At 38.4% G+C, this 22,967-nt stretch overlaps 1 protein-coding gene across 1 annotated transcript in view; it reads right to left on the bottom strand.

The window, feature by feature from the left end:
- The window catches only part of DNAH5 (dynein axonemal heavy chain 5), a 295,211-nt gene that overhangs the window by 79,797 nt on the left and 192,447 nt on the right, over positions 1-22,967 (bottom strand). The window contains exons 48-55 of the mRNA XM_038583304.1: positions 17,557-17,679; positions 17,155-17,368; positions 15,623-15,846; positions 13,646-13,844; positions 10,883-11,055; positions 6,163-6,293; positions 2,460-2,613; positions 1,030-1,297 (exon numbers count right to left, since the gene is read on the bottom strand). Coding sequence (XP_038439232.1) covers positions 1,030-1,297; positions 2,460-2,613; positions 6,163-6,293; positions 10,883-11,055; positions 13,646-13,844; positions 15,623-15,846; positions 17,155-17,368; positions 17,557-17,679 — 1,486 coding nt within the window. The remainder of the gene's footprint in view (positions 1-1,029; positions 1,298-2,459; positions 2,614-6,162; positions 6,294-10,882; positions 11,056-13,645; positions 13,845-15,622; positions 15,847-17,154; positions 17,369-17,556; positions 17,680-22,967) is intronic.

Below are 22,967 nucleotides of genomic sequence, written 5' to 3'. Positions count from 1 at the left end.
CCTCAGCTTCATTGTCCCCAGTGTCTCCATCTATAAAGGGTTGATAGGTTGTTCTAGGCTAATCAGTTGTTTTTCACAGTGGATATTGCAAGACTGGAGACCCAGAAGGTGGGCATGGCACAGATGTGGGCTGAGAGGGCAGCTCCAGAACACTTCCTCACCTTCACTTGTCGCTGTTTTATCTATTAGGGCCACCTGGAAGGTTTTACTGAGAAATGGGACTCTTCTTAATTATTATTAAAACATTATCAGACAAAAAGTTTGAAAACCACTGCCCTGAACCAGGGTGCCGCCCCCCACCGAGGGTCTGATACAACTGGTAAGGAGTGACACCTAAAGATCCCTACCATTTAAAAGATCCACAGATAATTTCTCACCAAAAGCTGAAAAAACAAAAACTAAATTATGTCTAACATCTCTTCTACTACTCCTGTGTTCAATTTCATTTAGAGTGAGAGAGGCATTCATGTTTCTGGAGTATGGAAGCAGCAAGGACCCAAGTCACAGAACACTCTCACTAACCCTTTTCAAGGACAGGAACCATCAGAGGATTGCTGGATAAGGTTTTCTTCTTTGATTTCCAGCACTGCAGCCACAATAACAAAATGTCCAAGACACATCTGGCTTTAACTACTCTGAGGTTAACCAAGCCACTTTGAAAAGAACACAAATGCTATCAAAGCAATTAAAACCTCACTGGCTTCCTGGGACATCTTGGAACATGTCTGGATATCCAACTGAGACAAAGCCTTCAAACATCCCGGAAAAGACCTAGAATCACTGGAAATTAATCCAAGGGAGTACAAGATTGAAGACAATTGTCTAATAACCACACTCTGGGAAAAATTAGCTACCTAATGTGAAAGAACACCATCATCTTGCAAAAAATCCTCAAATACTGGACAAAGTGACTTTTGGCTCAATCCAGTACAGAGATAGTATATAGTACAGAATGTAAATAAACACACAGACATCCATACACACACACTGTTAGCCAAAAACTCTGACAAAAATTTCCACCACACTAACCAGCAACCAAGGCATCCTTAGGCCATCGGCTGAACCAGTCAATAGTGCATCCTGAAAGAAGGGCAGGAAACTTCAAAGCTTGATTTCGAAATTTCTCCCCCACAGGTGAAAAGCAGAGTACAATGTGAAGGTTCTGTCGGACTCGACTCATGAAGTAGTCATGCAGGTTCTCATTGGTAGGAGGGTGCCTGGGGTATTCTTTTTTCATGACTGATATGAGGTCACTATTAATTTCATCAATTTCATCACGAGCAAATAGGTTGGAGACCTTCAAAAAAAGTGCAGATATTCAAATTCAGTACAGGCATATGAAAACAGATCAAAATACATAACTCAATACATGATATTTTTCCTCTGTTTGTGTTCTCAAATTCACCTTTAGAAAATTAACCAGTCTTCATGACACAAACAAATGGAAAGATATTCCATGCTTATAGATTGAGAGAACCAATATTGTTAAAATGTCCATTTTAACATTCCTAAAGCTACGTTTGGATTCAATGCAATCCCTATCAAAATACCACAGTATTTTTCACAGAACTAGAACAAATAATCCTAAAATTTGTATGGAACCACAAAAGATCCAGAATAACCAAAGCAACCTTGAAAAAGAAGAACAAAGCTGGACACATCACAATCTCACATTTCAAGATATACTACAGAGCTATAACAATCAAAACAGTATGGTACTGACACAAAAACAGACCTACAGATCAATGGAACAGAATAGAGAGCACAGAAATAAACCCACACTCACATGTTCAATTAATCTATGACAAAGGAATCAAGAATATATAAATGGGGAAAAGACCATTTCTTCAGTAAATGGTGCTGAAAAAAACTGGACAGCTACATACAAAAGAATGAAAGTGAACTGCTATCTCATACCATACACAAAAATAAACTAAAAGTGGATTAATATCTAAATGTAAGACTTGAAGCCATAAAACTCCTAGAAGAAAACATAGGCAGTAATTTCTCTAGCATCGGCCATAGAAACATTTTTTTCTAGATGTGTCTTCTCAGGCAAGGTAGTTTTCTAGATGTCTCTTCTCAGGCAAGGGAAACAAAAGCCAAAATACTATTGGGACTACAAAAAAAATAAAAAGTTTTTGCACATCCTTTTGAAAAAAATTAACCAAAATCCTCAAGATAAAATACCCCGTATTTTAAATACACAAATAATATATACACGATCCTATTATTAACTGCAAAGTCATAGCCTTCTAAGGGGTAAATGGACATACTGAAAATCCAATCAGCTCAGTTTGATTCTCTAAAACCCAATTTTTCTATTGCTTTATCTGGCAATTCTTCTTACTAATTTCCTAACCCCCTATAATAGCACTAGCTCAAAAAATCTAATGTAAAGCTCTAAAGTTGGAGGGAATCTGAAGAGTCAAAATGCATGAAGATAAATGAGCTCCTACCTCACCCGATGATAAAACATTGTTCATATATTCCAAAAATGACTCATCCTTAATCTCATTGTCTGTAAAGATGAAAGTGATTCCTTTGCCTTGCTGCCCTGCTGTTCTATACAAAATCTTCAAGTCTTCCACCAGATTTGATGTGTTGTAGGATCTAAAGAAATATTATCATTGTGTCGTTAGCTAAACTATTTTGATGGGAAGGAAAGATCCTTGTAACAGTGCTTTATGCCATTTGGTTAATTAAAAGAAATACTGATGCTGTTTCATCAGATTAGAATTTTATTGTATGTAATGTTACTAGTTCATTATATTTCTTTACAAAAATGAAATTTATTTTTTAAAAATTTCTTTCACTTTCTTATAGCTATTCCTTTGAGAGTAATAGAAGTACATCTTGGTAAAATTTTCGGTACTTCACTACTCACAAAAGTTAAGAAATGTTTTCTTTATTGAGGTATAACTGACATATAACATTATCTTAATTTCAGGTGCACAACATAATATTCCTATACTTGTATATATTGCAAAATGATCACCAAAATAAGTCTAGTTAACATCTAGTCAAGTGACATTACATTTACCAGCAAATATGAAACTGATTTTTAAGCTCCACATTTTATTAACTATTATAACTAATTTTTTGACACAAAACCAAAAATCTGGAGGGAAAAGTCAACCTGGAACCAAAATACCATTTTTACCACAACTAAATGTCATCTGAATGCATAGGTTTCGTTTTGAAAATATTTGTTGGTAATGTTAATACAAAAGTCAAATTGGAATGTTTACTATGCACCCATCTGCAATTGGTATTTTAGAAGATACCTCATAGGCTAATCTAACTTAAAACACTTCAAGCCCTAATTATATAGAGTGAGGAAGATGCCCTATTGCAAATGGTGCCCTCTTCCAAGAGCACCTGGCTGGCTTGGTCAGAAGAGCATATGACACTAGATCTCCAGGTTGTAAAGTAGAAGCCCCATGTTGAGTGTAGGGGTTATTTAAAAATAAAATCTTCTAAAAAATAAAATAAAATAAATCTTAAAAAAAACATAAATGATGCCCTCTCATCCCCCAACACAATTATTTTCAATGCATCCTTGCATTACAAGTAGGAGTTTTCTGAGTAATTGGTATGCTATAGAACAGTTGGAAACATGAAATATCCCACTTTAAATCTTCTTTCACTATCAAAAGCAATCTTTAGTGGAAGTCAGTCTACAGTCATGAAATATTAGGCCCCAGTACAGTAGCCTATCACCACCAAAAGTAAAAATAAAGATATTCCAATCCTGGAGATTCAGACTTACTAAATTATTATTTGAATTTTATGTCATTAAATAAACTCAGAGTTCAGAGCACAAGAGCCATAGGCCTTCTAATTTTTTTAAGCTACTAAATATTTAACTTCTATACTCTGTGCTTTTTGATCATCTAAAACCTAATCCTAGAACCAGAAATCCTACTACCATGTATCAATATTTTAAGAAAATGTCTAGAGAAGTATGATCTGAGAGATTAGAAAAGAATTTCAAAGATGCTGTCTCCCATTAGAGAGAGAGGGACAGAGACAGAGAAAGGAAGTGACCTCACCTCATCTACTCCTGGCTTGGGAAAACTTTCAGCCCAGTCCCGGATCAAGGGACCCATTGCCTCAAATAATGGCCTGAGCCCCTTTAACAAATGGCCATGGCTCCCAAATGTGCAGCTCTTGCTTCTTGATTCTTGGCCACAAAGTAAGATGGCCTTTGAAGGTGTGAGAAGGCAAAGGCCTTGGCCCTCATATGCATCTGTAATGGAGCATTCCCACTATGACATGCAGACAAACTAATCTATCCCAGAGACAGGGGCTGCAAGATATTTCTCCTGAGGCAGTGTACTACAGTGAAAGTCAAGCCACACCAGACACCAGAAACACTGCGGTCAATTCCCTGGTAGATCTGAGACTTCAGACAAGTGATAGCTTCCGAGTCTTAGCTATAAGATGCCTTGCTAACCCCATAAGGCCCCTTTGAAGACCAAACTAGCCTACGCATGGAAAAGCACTTTGGAAACCTTAAGCCTTCTTAGAAATATTAGGAACAAAAATATGAGAGTCCAGTCTCTTTCCCATATACATTATCTTTTGCCTAACTCTGCTTCCCTCCACAAACTAGAAGAACCGTAGACAAGTCATTAGAATTGTTTCTTCCTGTCCTAGTACTCGAAAAACAAACAGCAATCTTTTGGATTTACTCTTCAAGCAGAAGCCTAAAATTCAGACCAAACAAAGTATGACAACAACTTGAATACCTGGATCTTAAACCCAGCATGAATAATTTTCAATTCTTCTCCTACCAGGTATCTATGGACCTGCATCAGGAACAGAGGGAGGGATGCTTTGCCCTACTGAACCAAGGCAAAGCTCTAGAGCAAAGCCCAACAGGCAAGGCTTCCCGCTCCCACACCTACAAGTTAACCTTTAAAATTTTTCAGCCTGACTAAACTTCCTAAACTGGCCTCTTGCCTCTCAATTTGGTTAATCCTGAAATTCAGTTCAGCCTCTCTGAATCACACCTTCTTATCTCTTCGCACTGACTCTTTGCTTTCTTGTTCCACCCTCACTACACACATATGACCAAGGACAACTGTCCCGGGGTTCCCTACCTTGGTGAGTGTATACATCAGTTGGCTAGTGTCCCAAGCCAGAGCTAGGATAGACCACATCTAAAAGTTCAACTTGCCAGTGATCCTGAGTCTGTCCTTTTTTCTCCATTCGTTTTCTGTACATACAAACCCACAGGCCTTCCCTAGCGGTAACTCAACAATGGTGTCCTGCTCTAGGATAAAGTCCAAATTCCATATCACACCTTCAAAGGCCTCCATTTCTATTCGTTCTATTCCTTTCCCACTTGCTATCTTATGCTGCACATCCAGCCATATTTAACTTCTTCTAGGGCCTCAATGTGACTTCATATGTGCTGACACTTTTGCCTGGAACGTCCTTCACCTCGCCTCTTCTCTGAGACAATTCCTATTTGTACTCAGGTCTCAGTTTAAACATCTTTTCCTCCAGGAAGTCTTTTTGGACCATCTCCCAGACTAGGTCGGGAGTTCTGCCCTCATGTTACAACAGGAGCTGGTCTTCATTTATTTCTTTTCCAGGAGACAGCACATATGTGTGACCCCTTCCTGAATAAATTGCTCAGCTGTCTGACCCCGCCCCCGACTATGGGAAGCTCTTTGATGACACGAGCCAAGTTCCCTTTGCTCATCATGTACTTTCCAGTACCTAGCCAGTGCCTGAATATAGTTGGTGTTCAATAAATATTCCTAAGTGAACGAATGAGCAAATCAATATAAATTTTCCATCTACTTTCTAGTTTATTAACATTCTTGAAATCTGAATTAACATTTACTAGGGATAAATTTCTTCTGAAATATACCAAGAGGAATACACATAATACATAGTGTATAACATAAAAACAGGGAGGCAGCTATTCACTACAATAAGAGGCTGAAGTACTTCAAAAGCAAATTATTAATGTGAAAATTTCATCATCTATAATAAAGGTTGAAAGGGGACGATGATAAGTCAACATTTAGGAAGGAAAATGATTGATTCTTTATGTATAAGAAAAATGCATTTGTAAGTTCAAGTGGCCTCTGAAAACCCACTATCAAAATCCACTTTAGGTTAATTAAAGCAAAAGCTTATTACCTTGTCAGAGTGATCTGGAAGGAGGTGTAGCCAGCAATGAACGAAGCTAACCTTGTCAGGCTCTGCTTTCCTGATCCACCCACTCCAACCAGGAGGGCATTTCCCCGGGGCGTGCCAATGACACGTGAGATCTAGAATGTGGAATGGAAAAGGCACATATTGGTGTTCAATGTGTAAATATTCCATTTTTTCCTGTTTATGCACCATAAGCATTTGGGAAGATGTAAGTGTCTCAGGATCAAAATGGACAGATATACTGGCTGGATAAAGGAGGGCATTTCTGAAAGACTGGTGTTTATTGTTGGGAGATGCCTTTGGGAAATTAGAGACCAGTACCAAGAAGCCAGACCAAGCCACCCCTGTGGCCTGCTCTGGGTTTTAAAAGAGAGAAACAGGGATGTCTGGGTGGCTCAGTGGTGAAGCCTCTGCCTTTGGCTCAAGGTATGATCCCAGTCCTGGGATCGAGTCTCGCATCAGGTTCCCTGCAGGGAGCCTGCGTCTCCCTCTGTCTATGTCTCTGCCTCTCTCTCTCTGTTTCTTATGAATAAATAAATAAAATATTTTTAAAAATAAAGGGGATTTGAAGGTTTTCTTTTAGGTTCCCAACCTAATGCAGTGGGACAGGAAAGAGACCGCAATTTCAAGACAGAACACACAGTTGATTAGAATATCCTCTCCCCATTTGAAAAATGACAGAGTTTTTTGGTTGTTGTTGTTTTTTTTTTTTTTTATGACAGAGAGCTAAAATCAAAGAGAAGACACTTCCCAAAATGTGGCACAGATGATGGAATTTTTAAAAAGAAGAAAAGGAGGAGGAGGAACAAAACAGGCATAAATGCCCTCCTGTTATTTGGCACAGAGAGTGAGACCTAAGGAATCTACCAAGAAGCGATTATGGGTGGGCCAGTCAGTAGCCCCAGACTATTTCAAGTCCCCCTTGTGGTAGAAGTCCATGTTTCTTTAGCTTTATTGTTACTGAGAACTGCTTATACCACCCAGCTTCCAACCCCCACCTAGAGGGGATTCAGTGTAGAATTCTCCTTGATGCTTTCTCCTCCGTACGTGATAATGATTTCTCTTTCCCTCCTAACTGCAGTTTGAGCCTGGGGAATTGCTGTGATACTCACTTTTCTGTAGACTAATGACAGAGAGTGGGACAGGGCTAAGAAGGGTCACTTCTCTGTGGCTGGTGGAAGCTTCCTGGGGTAACCCAGGCTCTGTAGTCTGCCAGTGTGTCAGTAAACATCCTTTCTCAGGATTACCTCCTCTGGCAGGGGCTATTCCCCTGTTGGGACTATTCTTTTTTTTCTTCTTATCAAGATATAATAAAGTGTTAGGACTACTCTTAGCTTCTAGATTATTCTCCCCAATTTAGTGTGAGCCTGGGATATGGAGACCATTTTCTTGTCTCTGTTGTGGATCTGAGAACCTGTGGAATAGGTGGGTGATGCACCCATATTTCCAAGCTCCTGCTCATCCTGCCTATGCGATCTCCAATGTTGTTGTAGGCAGGGAAGGAACAGTCCTGGCAAGAATTTTTTTGCCAATGTCTATTCATATTATTTCCCTTGTATTCCTTCAAAGGCACAGATAAGACAGGTAAGAAGCTACCAAAAGCCACACTAGAATCTTCTTTATCTTTCCTTGGATAATGTTTTTCAAAATATATAGCTTTTGTCATAACCACTTCCTTTCATTGGTATTGGTGAATATATTAAGGATTTAAATAATTGTTGTTAATTAATTAGGTATTGGTACCTTCACCCTACATCTTTTTCTTAAACTAGAAATTTTCAATTTCTATTAAAATTAAAATTTTAATTAAAATTAAAATATTAAATTAAAATTTAAATTTTATTTAAATTATTAAAATTTTCCATTCCCAGTTTCTAGCACATGTTAAATGCTTAAACCATATACAACAAATGAGCAGGAACAAACAAGTAGGCAGGTTTAAGGGGGCTCAAAAACTCCAAAGTAATCACAAACAAATGAAATGAGAAAACACAGTCAAGAGGCTTTCAAACGGGACTATTCTATACAGATTGTGAGATGGAAACATTCATTTTTCAATTCCTTTAGCAAATATTTTAAAAATTAATAATGCTATTAATTATGCTCACATGCCAGGTGAGCATGCCAGTAGAGGAGAGACACCTATTAACAGAAATGTGGTGATGCACATTCCATGGTCAATGTGGAAACAGGTAAGAACAGTTGCAAAGGAAACAGTGTTGCTGGGTAGAGGCAAGTCTTAGGTGTGGAGCTGGAGTGTGATCTGGATCTTGAAAGATAACTAGAAGTCTCTCAAACAAAGAAGGGGGCATACCAGGAAGCACTGAGCTACATTTTAGGAAGAAGAAATGGGATGAACAACATCCAAGAATCAACAAAAGGCTTGAGGTATCCCTAGGACGTGGGAACTTCAGTGCTATGTACAGAAATATCAGGTGATGAGGCAGCAAAGGGTTGTTTAGGGCCACACTAGGGACTTGGTTGAATTCCAAACCTATTTATCAAGTATCTCAAGTCTGCCTATTCTCTATCCATGAATACTGAGGTGAATAATTTGGGTGCCCACACTCACAGAGCTTATTGCCCAGTAGGGAAGACAAACGCACACAGTGATAACTTCCACACGACGTAGCACCGCTGGGAAGGCATATTGGTGAAGTGCTCTGGAAGCAGGGTGGGTTTCATCATGGGTAGCTGATTTTTCTGGATTATATGCTAAACAGAGCACAAGCCACAGGCTGGAGTGCTAGCAGGGGCTAGACCACCAAAAACCACACACCATGGTTTGAATCTTTACCAAGGAGGCAAAAGAGCTATCCCAGACATACTCTCTGTTTTTAAAGACAATCATCATTTTAATGAAGAAAGAAACCAAGAAATATGTCTGGTCTCCCATTTTGCTGCAGTTTTCATCTTAATTCTGTCTCTTGGGCTTCTGTCATGTCTTATAACTAGATTACATATTTCAAGGATAGGATTACATATTTCGCCATCACACAGTTTGGGCGTACCGTCCACAGGAAACAGGAGAGTAGAGTCCGCATAAGAGGCCATGAGGAATGCAGTATGTTAGCTCAAAAACTCCAGTCATGAATTCCTCAGCCAATTTTGGAGCAGACACAAGAGGCTGAGAGGGAAATTGAGGGAAAACAGTCAAAGACCCTATGCTGAGTCATGCCTCAAATGTCATGTCCCCACATGGTGAAGAAATGGTCATCATTCCTCTGTACATGAACATGGAAGCAAGAGAGTTCTAGAGAATTTCCTCAAACATAAGACTAATATAAATAGTCTCATCTTCAATCTGAGCCATTATGAAATCCTATAGGCCAATCAAATTCTGTCTCCAAAAGACGTTACTTGTAAAGTTGCCTTTGGTATTATTTTCTTCTCTTTCTTCTTCCTTTTAATCATGAAATATGAGAGAATCCCTATCATTATTTCTATTTGGAAGAACATTTGTGCTCACAATTCAGTACAGATGTCTCTGGGAATCCAGAATGCCCAAGCTCTATGCCCTTCTGCAGGGGAGACTCGTGACTACAACAGCCTCTCTGTCTTCCTCCCTCTCCCTGACATATTCCAGCCTTCCCCAGTCTTTTCTACTTTCAGAGGGAGGGTCGAATAGATGACCTCTAGATTCAGTAAGTATGAGAGGTGACAATTTGTAATTAGGAGATTTTTTTCTCAAGGTTAAACCTAAGTAATGGAAGACAGCCTCAAGCTGTCCTCTTTCTAACTAAAAGTAAGTAGTCTGGAAAAGTAATTGACATCAATGGAGTGAGAACATCAACAACAGATTTTAAAATGGCATTATCTTCCTCCACAGATAAATTACGTCACATAAGTTATCAAGTAAATGACTTCTAGCCTTTGAGAGTCAATTATCCTATGAATAGATACTGGAATGCCTCCTGTGACAAAGTAGAAAGGAAAATGTACTTTGCTGGTGGATTTCATGCTAACAGAATTTTCATCCAGCTCAAAGTCAATGGTTTATGCATTCTTTTTAAATTATCATTTCTAAGTGTGGTAAAATATATAGAACATAAAACTTACCATCTTAACCCTTAAGTGTATAGTTCAATGGCACTCAGGATTTTCACATTGTTGTGCAACCACCAACAATAACCATCTCCAAAACTCTTCATCTTGCAAAAATGAAACTCTGTACCATTAAACACTCCTCATTCTCCCTATTTCCAAGCCCCTGACAATCACCATCCTACTTTCCACCTATGAATTTGACTATACTAGGTACCTCAGGTATGTGGAATCATAACAGTATCTATCCTTTTGTCACTGGCTTCTTTCACTGAGCATAATGTCTTCAAAGTTTATGCGCTATTTTTTTTACATAATGCAAAAAATAAGCATAGACTTTTTTGCCTGTGCTTTGAACTCAGATGTCAACTACATTCATTCTATGTGGTGAAAACACTGAGCTGGAAGCTGTACAGCAACACTGAATAAAATTACACCACACATTTCAAGTACCCATGCTCTGATATTCAGGCTGATTTTCAACCTATAGGTGTGACATGTTGCATTCAGTTTAGAAATTAAATTGGAATATAGCACTGAGTTTATTTTCAAACTGAATACTCTTCCAGGAGATAAAAATGAAAGAGAAGGGAAAAAAAATTCTGGTGTGAAGCCAAGTATCTGTCACTTTGGGGTAGTGTCACTGGGTATGGCCACTGACCTTGACTAAGTGAACCATGGCATCCTCAAAGAATACCAAATCCATGCCAGTGCCACGGATGCTCTCATTATATAGCTGCAGGAACATATTCAAACGCTCCCTTAGGTGATCAAAAGATTCAACTGCCTCATAAATTTTAGGCATTTCAGCATCAGCCTCCTCGGATGTTTCACCTGGGATTGGGGGGAAAAGAATAAATAAAGCTTCTTCAAATTGCTGGGCTTTACTAGTTCATTCAACCTAAATTAATATACTCATAGCTTGACAATTTAACACTTAATAACACCACTGTTCATCCAAATGCCATATTACATATTTTTAGAAAAGAAAGCAGAGGCCGCCCCTGGTGGTGACTCTTGATTTCAGCTTGGGCCATGATCTTAGGGTCATGGGATCGAGCCCCAGGTGGGCTCTAGGCTTAACAGGGAGTCTGCTTGAGATTCTCTCCTTCTGCCTCTGCCCCTTGCCCCACTCACATGTACTCTGTCTCTCTCAAAATAAATAAATAAATCATAAAAAAAGAAAGCAAACAATAATAAAAACATTGGAATTTTTGTTATCCTACCCAGTCCTAGTTCTTTCCTGTCTAGAAAGAGCCAATTCTAAATAATGCCATATAAATTAAATTTAATCCAAATCCATAACTGGATGCATTTCTAGGAACCTTCTTAATGGTCAAAATGAAGGTCAAAAGAGGGATTTAATGTCAAAATCATCTAGAGAGGTCAAGACTTAAGATTTTTCAATAAGAAAAAAAGGAAAAAGTCATTGCACTTGCTCAGGAAATACTTATGAATCAGGATTTCAGGTTAATGGTGAAGACAGAAGTGAATTTCAGAGAATGGAGGTAGTTGAGAATTAAGTTGACAAAATTAGAGAGCAGCATCCTTCCTGATCTAAGATACTACATTTTAAAAGCTTATTTATGATTTCCTAAATAAACATACTGAATTGTGTTACTGAAAAAAGATATATTAAAATCAATATACTTTTTTTAAAAATTAGAAACACACATTATACCAACTTAACACTTTCCCATCTTTTTTTTTAAGATTTTATTTATTTATTCATCAGAGACACAGAGAGAGACAGGCAGAGACACATGCAGGGAGCCCGACATGGGACTCGATCCTGGGTCTCCAGGGTCACACCCTGGGCTGAAGGCAGCACTAAACCACTGAGCCACCCAGGCTGCCCCAACACTTTTCCATCTTTGACTATAAAGCATAATGCCAAACTGGGCATGTAGAAGTTTACTATCAGTTAACATTAGTAACTGGAAAAAAAATGACATGTGAGTCGAATATGCCAATAACAACTTAGAAATTCACTAAATACTAGATGAGTGAGCGGATCTTCCAAATCTAACAGTATCTAATTATTTTCAATTGACTCTATCCTACTATAATAGCATATTAACCTCTTTATGACAAAGCAAGAAAACTGATTTAACATAATCGTGAAGACTGGCTTATTTGCAAAGTTCTCACTAATTGAATTTCAATAGTCACTTCGCTGTTTCATAAATGTTCAACTCAAGCTTTGGGAAACAAAGTGCTTTGAAGTTTAAAAAAAAAAAAAAATAAACAAGGTTATGTGTTCACCTCCAATGCAACCACCCTGCAAAAACACAGCAGTTATGTCTTGCTCCTTGAAAACCATAATCTAATTATTAGCCTTCTGAGTTAGAGGAAATAAAACACATAAATTCTAATTATTTATCCTTCTGAATTAGAGTAAATGAGATACATAAATTCTAATTTTAAATGCTCTTACACTTACAGGATTTTTGTATGCATGTGACCTCATTTAAAATAAAATGTGTCAGCTTCTTTCTGTTGAAGGATCCCTCCAACTGCATAGCCAGCAGTAAACCTCCTTTTGCAACTACTGCTCAGAAATTTTTGATAGATCATATACATCCTTATCAAATTGAAAAAGAAGCCGTGTGGTCATTTTCAACCATTTAGTAGATATAAATTGCATGTATTTAAATATGCCTTTTTAAATATGGAAATTAACTTAAAATTCACCCTCAGAATTAAATTTAGATATAATTAAATAAAAGAAAATATTCTTCTTAAGCTCAGTTATTTCTGAGGGAAAAATAGTAATTGGAGTACTACTTCTTTTCATAAGAAGAAAAGCAATATATGTCTTCTTTTTTCATAGAACCATAACCACGAAAGCTTGCATCCACATCACCCATCTCTTTCCAATTATATTCAATGGCCTTCTCAGAGATCTAAGGTTTTCCTATTTTTAACACTCAGGATGACTCAAATAATCATCATCACCATTATTTTTGCTACCTTTCATTTGGCAGACTGCCAAGAGTAGACAACTGTAGAGTGCTACAGTTAATATTTCATTTATTCCCTATACTGCCCCATAATGCACATATTAATATTTCCATTTTCATAAATGAGGAGAATGAGGTTCAAGAAAGTTCAGAGTTGCCCAGCTTTTATGTGGTAGATTCTCTCCTCAAACTACCACTGTGTGACAGCTAGAAGTCCTGGACTCTTTCTTCTATCACGTCCTGCATCCCAAATCTATCTTAATATGCAAGAATAATATGCATAAAAAATCATTAATCTCTGAACTCCATGGGTAGCCACTCAGTCTATATTCACTGAGCACCTACTATGTCCCCAGCTTGTTTCTGTGAAGTTTACTAGACAGAAATTCAACCTCCCTAAACTGAGCCTTCTGTCTTTAGGTTTCCTTTTGGGGAATTTCAAATTCTGCTCAACAGTTTACCTGTAGCTTCAGGCACATCCCTTAAGAAATCCACAAAATAAGCATCAGTTCCACAATCCACCAAGAGTTTCTTCTCTTCACCAAACTCCTCCTCCACCAAACTTACTAAAGCCTTATCAAACCAGATCACATCGTTGGGCACTGTGAAACGATCAGCTATCACACGTTTACACTCATGCTTCCATAGCCTTAACAGTTCCTGTCAAAAACATAATTAAAATGTGTTATTCGTTTCTATTTGCCACAGTTGAGAATCAAGTTGGCAAAATTAGAGAGTACCATCCTTCCTGATCTAAGATGCTACATTTTAAAAACTTGAGGTAAAAACATACTTAACTTCATTTCAGATTGGTCTCATGCAAGTATATCAGATAGAGAGTAGTGTCTATTCATTTTCAGTCTTTAAAACGAAAATGTCCATAGACGAATGACTAAAACCACTCTGATGAACCAACAAGGTAATAGTCTACATAAACACCTTAAGTCTGTGAAAAATTAATCTGCTTGGATAAGACATCTACATTCACGTGGCCAGAGCATAATATACAATGTAGTATATAAATAATTCTCATGTATACAACTGAGATATTACAAAGGTATATTTACTTTGCACAATGTGAAGGAAATTTGTGGCAAAAATCTGCATTATCTGAACAAAGCAATCAGCTAGTCTACATAATCCAAGGTGCAAAGTTAACTGGAAGTTGAAGAAATTAATTGCTCAATATACCTGTGTGTATAGCAAGCTCACTTGATTTGAAAGACTGGTGGAAATTTCTTCACTTGCTATCATTTTGCATGTTAGGAGCTTTTTAAGCCATTTGATTGCTAATGATAAAATGCTATTTGGTTACCAAAACATAAAAGGAATTTAGTAAAAACAAATTCAATGATTCAGTTAATTAAGACAGACTTCATTATAACACCAATTGCTAGAACTATTCATGGTGATTTAAAGAAAGCATCAAAAAGTGGCCACTCAAAAAAATAATATTGGAGACATGCATTCTGCCTTGACATTAATTTGTCAACAAATTTGTGGGGGAAAATGAAGATAAAATGTTCCTTGCTGCTAAAATGGCTCTCTGTTGTCTGTCACAAGGAGAGTGAGTTTTCCCCAAAATGTCTTGTCTTGGAGTCAGCCAGTGTGGTTACCTACTTTTGGGGCAAAGTTGGGGGTTTTTTTATAGTCACTATTTGATATGCCTCATGATAGTCTGGTGGATACCTCAACTGTCCCTCTCTGGTTATGTGGACACATCCCTACTTACTTACCTCCTCACTTCCATAAAAACCTACAAGAGAAGCCAATGTTACCGAATCCAGAGCACAGGGGCCATGCTTTGGGAGAAAAAACATACTGGATTTTTCCATAATCCAGTTTGAAGGGAATTCTTTTAACACTAGGAACTGTTATATTCAAGTGTGTGTACAGATGCTCATTTTTCAGCCAAATGAACTTTTCACTTTTCTGCCCTCTTTTCAATTATACCAATATATGTAATTCTTTTAGTGCATCCAGTTACTTAGAAAGTTGAGGATGATTAGCAATAAAATGGTCTCTTCAATTTTGAATGTTTATAAAGACATTACTTTTTTAAAGTTAAAATCTCAAGTTTAAAATATGAAAACTATTAGATAATAAAATCAATAGTGATTCTTCCCATTACTTAGTATGAGGAAAATATCTTATAATGGGAACATAAGATCAATTGTTTCTTTTATTCCATTCATTAGAAAATAACTGTGTATACTATTTCCTTAAACATGAATTTATTTGGAATTTTTAAAAGAAATTTTCTGACATACTTCATACTTTTCCCTTACTTATGTTAGTTGAAAAGCAGCAAAAAAAAGAATATCCATGCTAAAACATCCCAAAATATTTCATCATTCCACTAAGAATTACATTATGAATAATATTTAGGGCATAGAATAAATAACAAAGCCATTTGTTTCCCCTCACACATCACTTACATCTGAATCTTTGATAACCTCTGAGGTGGTGTTCAGCATGCCCTGCCAGATCCTGGAAAGATCTCGAAGGTTAAATATGTAATGGAATTTTGCAGGTGTAGGAAGCATTTTAATCTTGGTCATCTGCCACAGTCGGCGTGTCAGAGGGATGAGTTTCATCACTGAATCTCTCACTTCTTCTGAGAAACCCCTCTGAGAACAGTAGTAGCCTCTCCCAATAACACCTGAAAGAGGAAAAAAGTCGTAAGGTTTTGAGTGATGGTTCAAGTCAGTGAAATTAAATGAAAACTATTATAACATAGTTTGCACAAATATTATACACATTTATTAGATGGCAACATACCAAAGAAATTTATATTAATGTTCCCTTATTTTTTTAAATCTAAAAAATAGGTACAGGTTCAAGTAAGTTAGTATTTGAATACTAAAAAGTTGATCAACTTTTTACTACTCAAAGCTCTAGCTGAACAAACCCAATAATATTAAGTGGGTGAACGTGAAATATATAAAGTTGCCTTATAAAGATATAACCAAAAGGGAGGTGTCACAAACCCTTAAGATTTCTTCATTCTGTTGTTGCCTCTCCATGCATTATAAAATACTTTAATTTACTTTATATGTAAAACTTTCCGGGCAAAAAAAGAATAATTAAAATTGATAATAGTCATTTTTTCTGGTCCATTGTACTTTTCGCAGGTTTAGATCATTCACATATCATTTGGCTTCAAAACTTCTGCCCACTGCCACCATCAAAGGCAAATACTGTCATATTCCACTAGCCCAGGGTGGTGAGATGACATTTTAGTCTGCCAGAAATTAATTAGGATAATCCTCTAATGAGTTTTCTCTCAGCAGTTTCAGAAATGGTAAATGAATACTTAACACAATGCGTACATAACTTTACACTCTTTCTCTGCAAAGAGTAACTACAAAATCAACTATAAACTCCTTCAATACTCAAGTGATCATAGTTATCTGCTGGGCTAGTGTTTCCTAAATGATATTATTTCTGAAATGCTACATATTTAATCAATCAATAATTTATTACAATCCTGTAAATTGCCCTGAAGATCAGACTCTGGCTAATCGCTGCTATAGGTAAAATTATTTCTTTGGCCAAAATCATTATGTGGCTTGATTAAAGTATCAGCTACATAAACTTTTGGCATGGTATTCTATCAATCCAGACCTCTAGAGGTATATCCATAAGGAAACACTCTCATCATCTCCCTGTTCATTTAATGTTTAACCTCCTTGCTTAAGAAGCTAGCAACAGTTACTTTAAGAAAAATAAAGGTACTAAAAGATCTGTCAATATAAATTCAGGTGCCAATATAAAACATTATATATTTTTATATATAATAAATCCTTATAGAAGCAAATTCCTGATATAAACACAACTTGAGAGTGGTGAGGGTAAAAGACTAAGGAGTCACCCAGTGCCCCTTCTATTTGATTTCCGGGTGGATATTTTCTCATTGGAATGCAAGCAGGTATTCTTTCCTACCCAAGCCCCACTGACACCATTTTACCAAAGATCTTGTCCATGGAAGCATCAGAAGGCAATGTACAGTTAAATATAGAGAACTGCCTCTTGAGTCTTTGTGGTATATCATTGCGTCCACCCCCAGGATGGATCATGGCTGCCAAAAACTGGACGTCCACGATGCTGGTAAATTCCCCAGGCTTCTCTAGGTTATAAAATCCATTCTGTTCCATCAGCTGTCGTACTATCTCATTGGTAACCTAAGAAAGACAACCTTCAGAATTAAAAGGTCACTCCATTACATCCCAGAAATTAATCCTTGAGTGTTCTCAATAATGGACTTCGTTGGAATTGAGAAACTACATATTAAAAAAGTGAAAAAATATTCACTCATCAGAGAGTAAATCAATGTTGAATTGAAATGAAGTGCACAATAGGATCAATATACCTGATCTCCCCACTCATTGATTATTGGCATATTTATATCATCAATAAAAATAGTCATCTTCTTTCCTGCAGGAGGGCCATATGTTGTACCCATGCGTTTATCCACATAGCTCTCTATTGTTCTCTGTGAAACAAGAAAGCCAACAGAAAGATCATTGATCTTTCTGACATTGATTGATGTCAAAGATCATCCTCTAAGACACAATAAATGATTTTTTAAATCTGGGAACACCGGAATTGATAGGAATTACTCACAAACACCCCAAATCTCTTTTTAATTCTGGAAACCAGGGCATGAAGTACCTATATTATCTTGCATAATGTTAACCTTTGAAAATCTGCTTTAATTTAGGAGTAAATGGAATTCTAATTACTGTACATTTTGAGCGGGATGAAACTCTTTGTTCCATTTCTACAGATTTTTGTCTCATTATTTCTACATTGATGGCACTATATCCCCTAGTCCCACTATTTAAAGAACAATTTAACCCTTCTGAAAGTTTCCCTGTAAATCAGGGACAAAATTAAAAAGGGCTACTATCTAAGAAGCTTCTTAGGTCTGTGCTCTGAGCCACACAGACTACCACCACCTGAAGACTGTGTGTTCTCCATTGATAAGGCTATCAATGGGCTTTTGTAGCCAAACACAATCCAGATCCAGTGCTTTGGGGTACACATGCAATCCCAGTGAATCACCTCTCATCCCCTGAGACAAAACTGCAAACTATGTCAATGTGTGTGTCTCTCTCATCTCTCCATGCCCAGCTTAGGTGGTAAAGAAGACTACACGGTGCTCTATTAAGACAAACAAACAAACAAAAAACTTTCCTAGGAATATGAAAAAGAATTTTAAAATTGATTAAACTAATGTAACATTATATGTCAACTATTCCTCAATTTAAATTTTCTTTAAATTTAAATTTAAATTTCCATCAGCTTTTCACTGATGGAAAGAGTGTTGGAAGAGGTAAGGGGAACATGAGGAGGGACCCAGACTATTGATCATGGTATGAGAGTACCCATGCATTCAAAACGCATGAACTGAGTCACCAAAGTTGGACCACAAAAAAAAAAAAAAAAAAAAGAGAGAGAGAGAAAGAGAGAGAGAGCAAGAGAAAAAGGCTTCACTGTTCTCACATCCTGGAAACTCAGTCTTATAGACCTCATTCCATTCCTACCACTATAGCAATCTACTAATTCATGATTTTAAGTCATGTTAAAGATGAAATGTAGAAGAAAGCAGAGGTATATTGCAATAAAATGGATTCTCCTATCCAAAGAAGCTTAGTTATTTCATGATAAAGAGCAATCAGTCTAAAATGACTTTAGTAATCCAAGATACAACCACAAAATAAGGCCAACATATAAACAAAAATATATATATTTGTCTTTGGAAATCTCACAGTTGATAATTTCAAGTTGTAATTTTCCATCACCATTCTAATGAATAATGGCAAGATACATGAATTTTTTTCATTATTTCCAAATATAAAGATATATAAATATATCCTCACTCATTCAATTACAAAATAAATCTCTCATGACCACAGTACAATGTCAAAAAGAATTTCCTATTCCCCTGACATAAAAGCAAACTGTTTAAAGTAATGTAAAAGGCTACATTTAGCTCTGCTTTTGAATAAATTTAAATGCATAAGGAAATTAATAATCTGATACCTCCCTATGGCAAGCTAGAGCCTTCCAGAGATTCCCTTGTCTATTAATGAGGCACATGAAGACTTTCTGTCTTAGGGGCCATCTAAGAGCTAAAAGGTCATAGGTGGATAAGATGGGATAATATAAAATAAATAATAGCCCCATACCTGCACTTGCATCCCTGTCATTGTGACTCTATTTTTTTCAAAATAACAGGAAATTACCAGTAAGCTATATATCTCATAAAAGAACTAAGTTGACAAAAACAAAACAAGGGAGGGAGTAAAATGAAATAGCTTGTGAACCTGGAGTGGAGACCTTTCAGTTTTTAGAATTGCCGCCCATTAAATCATTATCTAATGCATAATTTGGAGAAACCTCCTAAAGCCCTGAAACACAATAACTGCAGGTTCTACTCCATCATAGAGCTATTGGGAAATGTTCGGGAAAACCATATACATGACTGGTCTCTCCAGCAGGACTTCCCCACGTGAAGTCCATAGCATCACAAATCAACATATCTAGACATAAACACCTCTTGCCCCAAAGTCTGCACCCTCTCCACATTTCAGGGAATGGCACCCATGGCCCAACTGCCCCATCCAAAATTCCCCCATCCAACATCGATACATCCTTTCTTTTATAATTTCAATATTGCTATTCAATATATCTCCTCCTCCCTGAAAAATCAATTTTACGCCCGAGGATAGTTATTTGTCTTTCTCATGGGGATTAATGTCACAACCTCTTAAAATGTGTGCCACTACCCCCCACCTCTGCTTCCTCCAGGCAGTCCTGGTAAACTTGTTAAAAAATCATATACACTGTCTAGTCTATACTGTGTGTTACAATTTTATCTACGATTTTTTGTCTCCCCCCTAAAAAAAATGCTCTAGTGAACTAACAATCATCTTTGTCATGTTCCACCACCCACACTCTCTCTGATCTCCTTCATCTAGGGGAGACCACCAACCACTGTTTGGGTGACATAATCACAGTCCAGTTAACAAAAACAGGTATATTTGTTTATCTGAGTATTGCCTGTCTCCCCATTAGAAGGTAAAGAGAGAAGGTGCCTTCTTTATCTTGCTCATCACTGCATTGTCAGTATCTAGAAAGGTATCTGGCACAGTGTACTTATTTGTAAATACTTGATACGCGGGGGACTGGGTGCCCAAGTCATTTACCTTCTCTCTCTTCTGTTCCTTCTTCAAACTACATCTACTAAGCCAACATCAGTTCTGCTCCCTGATCGCAATGTGAATCCATCTTCATGCTGCTTCCATTCTGCCTTGTGTTACTTGGTGCAGCCTAACCGCCCTCCCCTCCCAGGTCTCTCTGATGACCCCTGTGTCTCTCCCATCTTGCCCTCCACTCTGCAGCCAGAATGAGCCTTCTGAAGGGGCAGTGCGACCCTGTACAACACCCCTGGTTCTCCAGGACATCTGAGGAACTCCATGGTGTCCCTGCTTACACCTCCAGCCTCACCCGTAAGTACTCCTTAGTCTCTCTGTTCTGGCTCCTCATGGTCTTAATTCACTCATATTCAGTTAACAATAAAACACACACCATAAAGTGATGCTCAGCTCACAGGCTAATGTTCATTACCAGATCCTTATTTACATATTCCTAGAGTAGCCATTTCTGAGCCAAAAAACCTCTCACAATTAGCAGCGGCCAAACACAATTTGTCAAATATTGAGTCAGATGAATGATCCTCCATAAATGTCGCTTCTCTCAACTCAGCTATTGATGAATAAAATTGAAGTCTCTAGCTGGGACCTGATTTATGCTGGTCTCTGAGGATAAACAAAAACTCTACTCTGGGGGCGGTGGGAGGGGGCTGGCAGATGAGTAGGGTCCCCAACTCACCCGGCCGCACCAACAAACCTGGATTATGTTCAAATCATCCTGAAAACCTACAAACTCAACCTAAGAGCCAAGCTCGAGAAAAGGCTGGAGCACGCCCAGCAGGGCCTCAGGAGAAGCTCAGGTGGCGGCTCGAGCAGGAGGTGCTGCGCCCTGCTGCCTTCAGAGCCCCGTTCCTGGGAGCTTGGGTCCAGCGGAGCAGGCCCCGATCCCAGGGCGCCGGGACACAGCCCATGATCCTGCGCTCCCCTGAGGATGGGCAGGGGTGGGGAGGGCTCAGGACAGCCAGGACGCTCCCCCCGCCAGGCGTCCCCAGCTGTGCAGGTCAGCGCCCCGTGCCCTGTTAGCACCTAGGCCAGCGCCGACTGGGAGCTGCAGTGGTTACTGGGGGAGCTGACTCCAGGGTGAGAGAGCTGGCCACTGCTGGTGGTGGTGTTCCTCCTGGTGTCACCCTGCACCGGGGAGGGACGGGGCCCCAGGGGACAGAGGCCTCACAGGGTCAGCAGCTCCCACTGAGCCGGCACCCGGCGGGGGGGGGGGGAGGGGAGCGGGGAGAGCTCCCCAGGTGCACACACCTGAGGATCAGCACAGCAGGCCCTCCCCCAGAGACCAGCATGGAGGACAGGGGAAGAGCAAGTTCTGGACCAAGCAGCGCTGGAAAGCTCCAGGGGAAGTTGACAGATTTACAGTGTATAGAACCAAATGGTACCCCTCCTTTTATTTTTTTCTTCCTGTTTCCAGTAAAACTCCTTTGTAGCCACTATGCACAGAGCAAAATGACTAGAAAGAGGAATTCACCACAAAAGAATCAGAAACAGTACTCTGACACAGAGTTACAGAATTTGGTTACAATTCAATGTCAGAAAGCCAATTCAGAAGCACAATTATAAAGCTACTGGTGGCTCTGGAAAAAAAAGCATAAAGGATTCAAGAGACTTCATGACTGCAGAATTTAGATCTAATCAGGCTGAAATTAAAAATCAATTAAATGAGATGGAATCCAAACTGGAGGTCCTAACCTTGAGGGTTAATGAGGTAGAAAAAAGAATGAGCAACATAGAAGACAAGATGATGGCAAAGAAGGAAGCCGAGTAAAAAAGAGAAAAACAATTAAAAGACCATGAGGAAAGGTTAAGGAAATAAATGACAACCTCAGAAGGAAAAATCTACATGCAATTGGGGTTCCAGAGGGCGCTGAAAGGGACCGAGGACCAGAAAGCATATTTGAACAAATCATAGCTGAGAACTTCCCTAACTTGGGGAGGGAAACAGGCATTCAGATCCAGGAGATAGAGAGGTCCCCCACTAAAATCAATAAAAACCGTTCAACAACTCGACATTTAATAGTGAAACTTACAAATTCCAAAGATAAAAAGAAAATCCTTAAAGCAGCAATAGACAAGAGATCCCTAACTTATATGGGGAGAAATATCAGATTAACAGCAGACCTCTCCACAGAGACCTGGCAGGCCAGAAAGGGCTGGCAGGATATATTCAGGGTCCTAAATGAGAAGAACATGCAACCAAGAATACTTTATCCAGCGAGGCTCTCATTCAGAATAGAAGGAGAGAGAAAGAGCTTCCAAGATAGGCAGAAATTGAAAGAATATGTGACCACCAAGCCAGCTCTGCAAGAAATATTCAGGAGGACCATGTAAGTGAAAGAGGAAGACCAAAGAAATAATCCACAAAAAAAAAAGGGACTGAATAGGTATTCTGATGACGCTAAATTCATATCTTTCAATAGTAACTCTGAACGTGAAGGAGCTTAATGATCTCATCAAAAGACACAGGGTTTCAGATTGGATAAAAAGCAAGACCCACCTATTTGCTGTCTACAAGAGACTCATTTTAGATCTAAGGACACCTACAGCCTGAAAATGAAAG

This window comes from Canis lupus, chromosome 34 (assembly GCF_011100685.1).
Source record: "Canis lupus familiaris isolate Mischka breed German Shepherd chromosome 34, alternate assembly UU_Cfam_GSD_1.0, whole genome shotgun sequence".
Lineage (NCBI taxonomy): Eukaryota > Metazoa > Chordata > Mammalia > Carnivora > Canidae > Canis > Canis lupus.
This window is presented reverse-complemented; position numbering and strand designations above follow the sequence as displayed.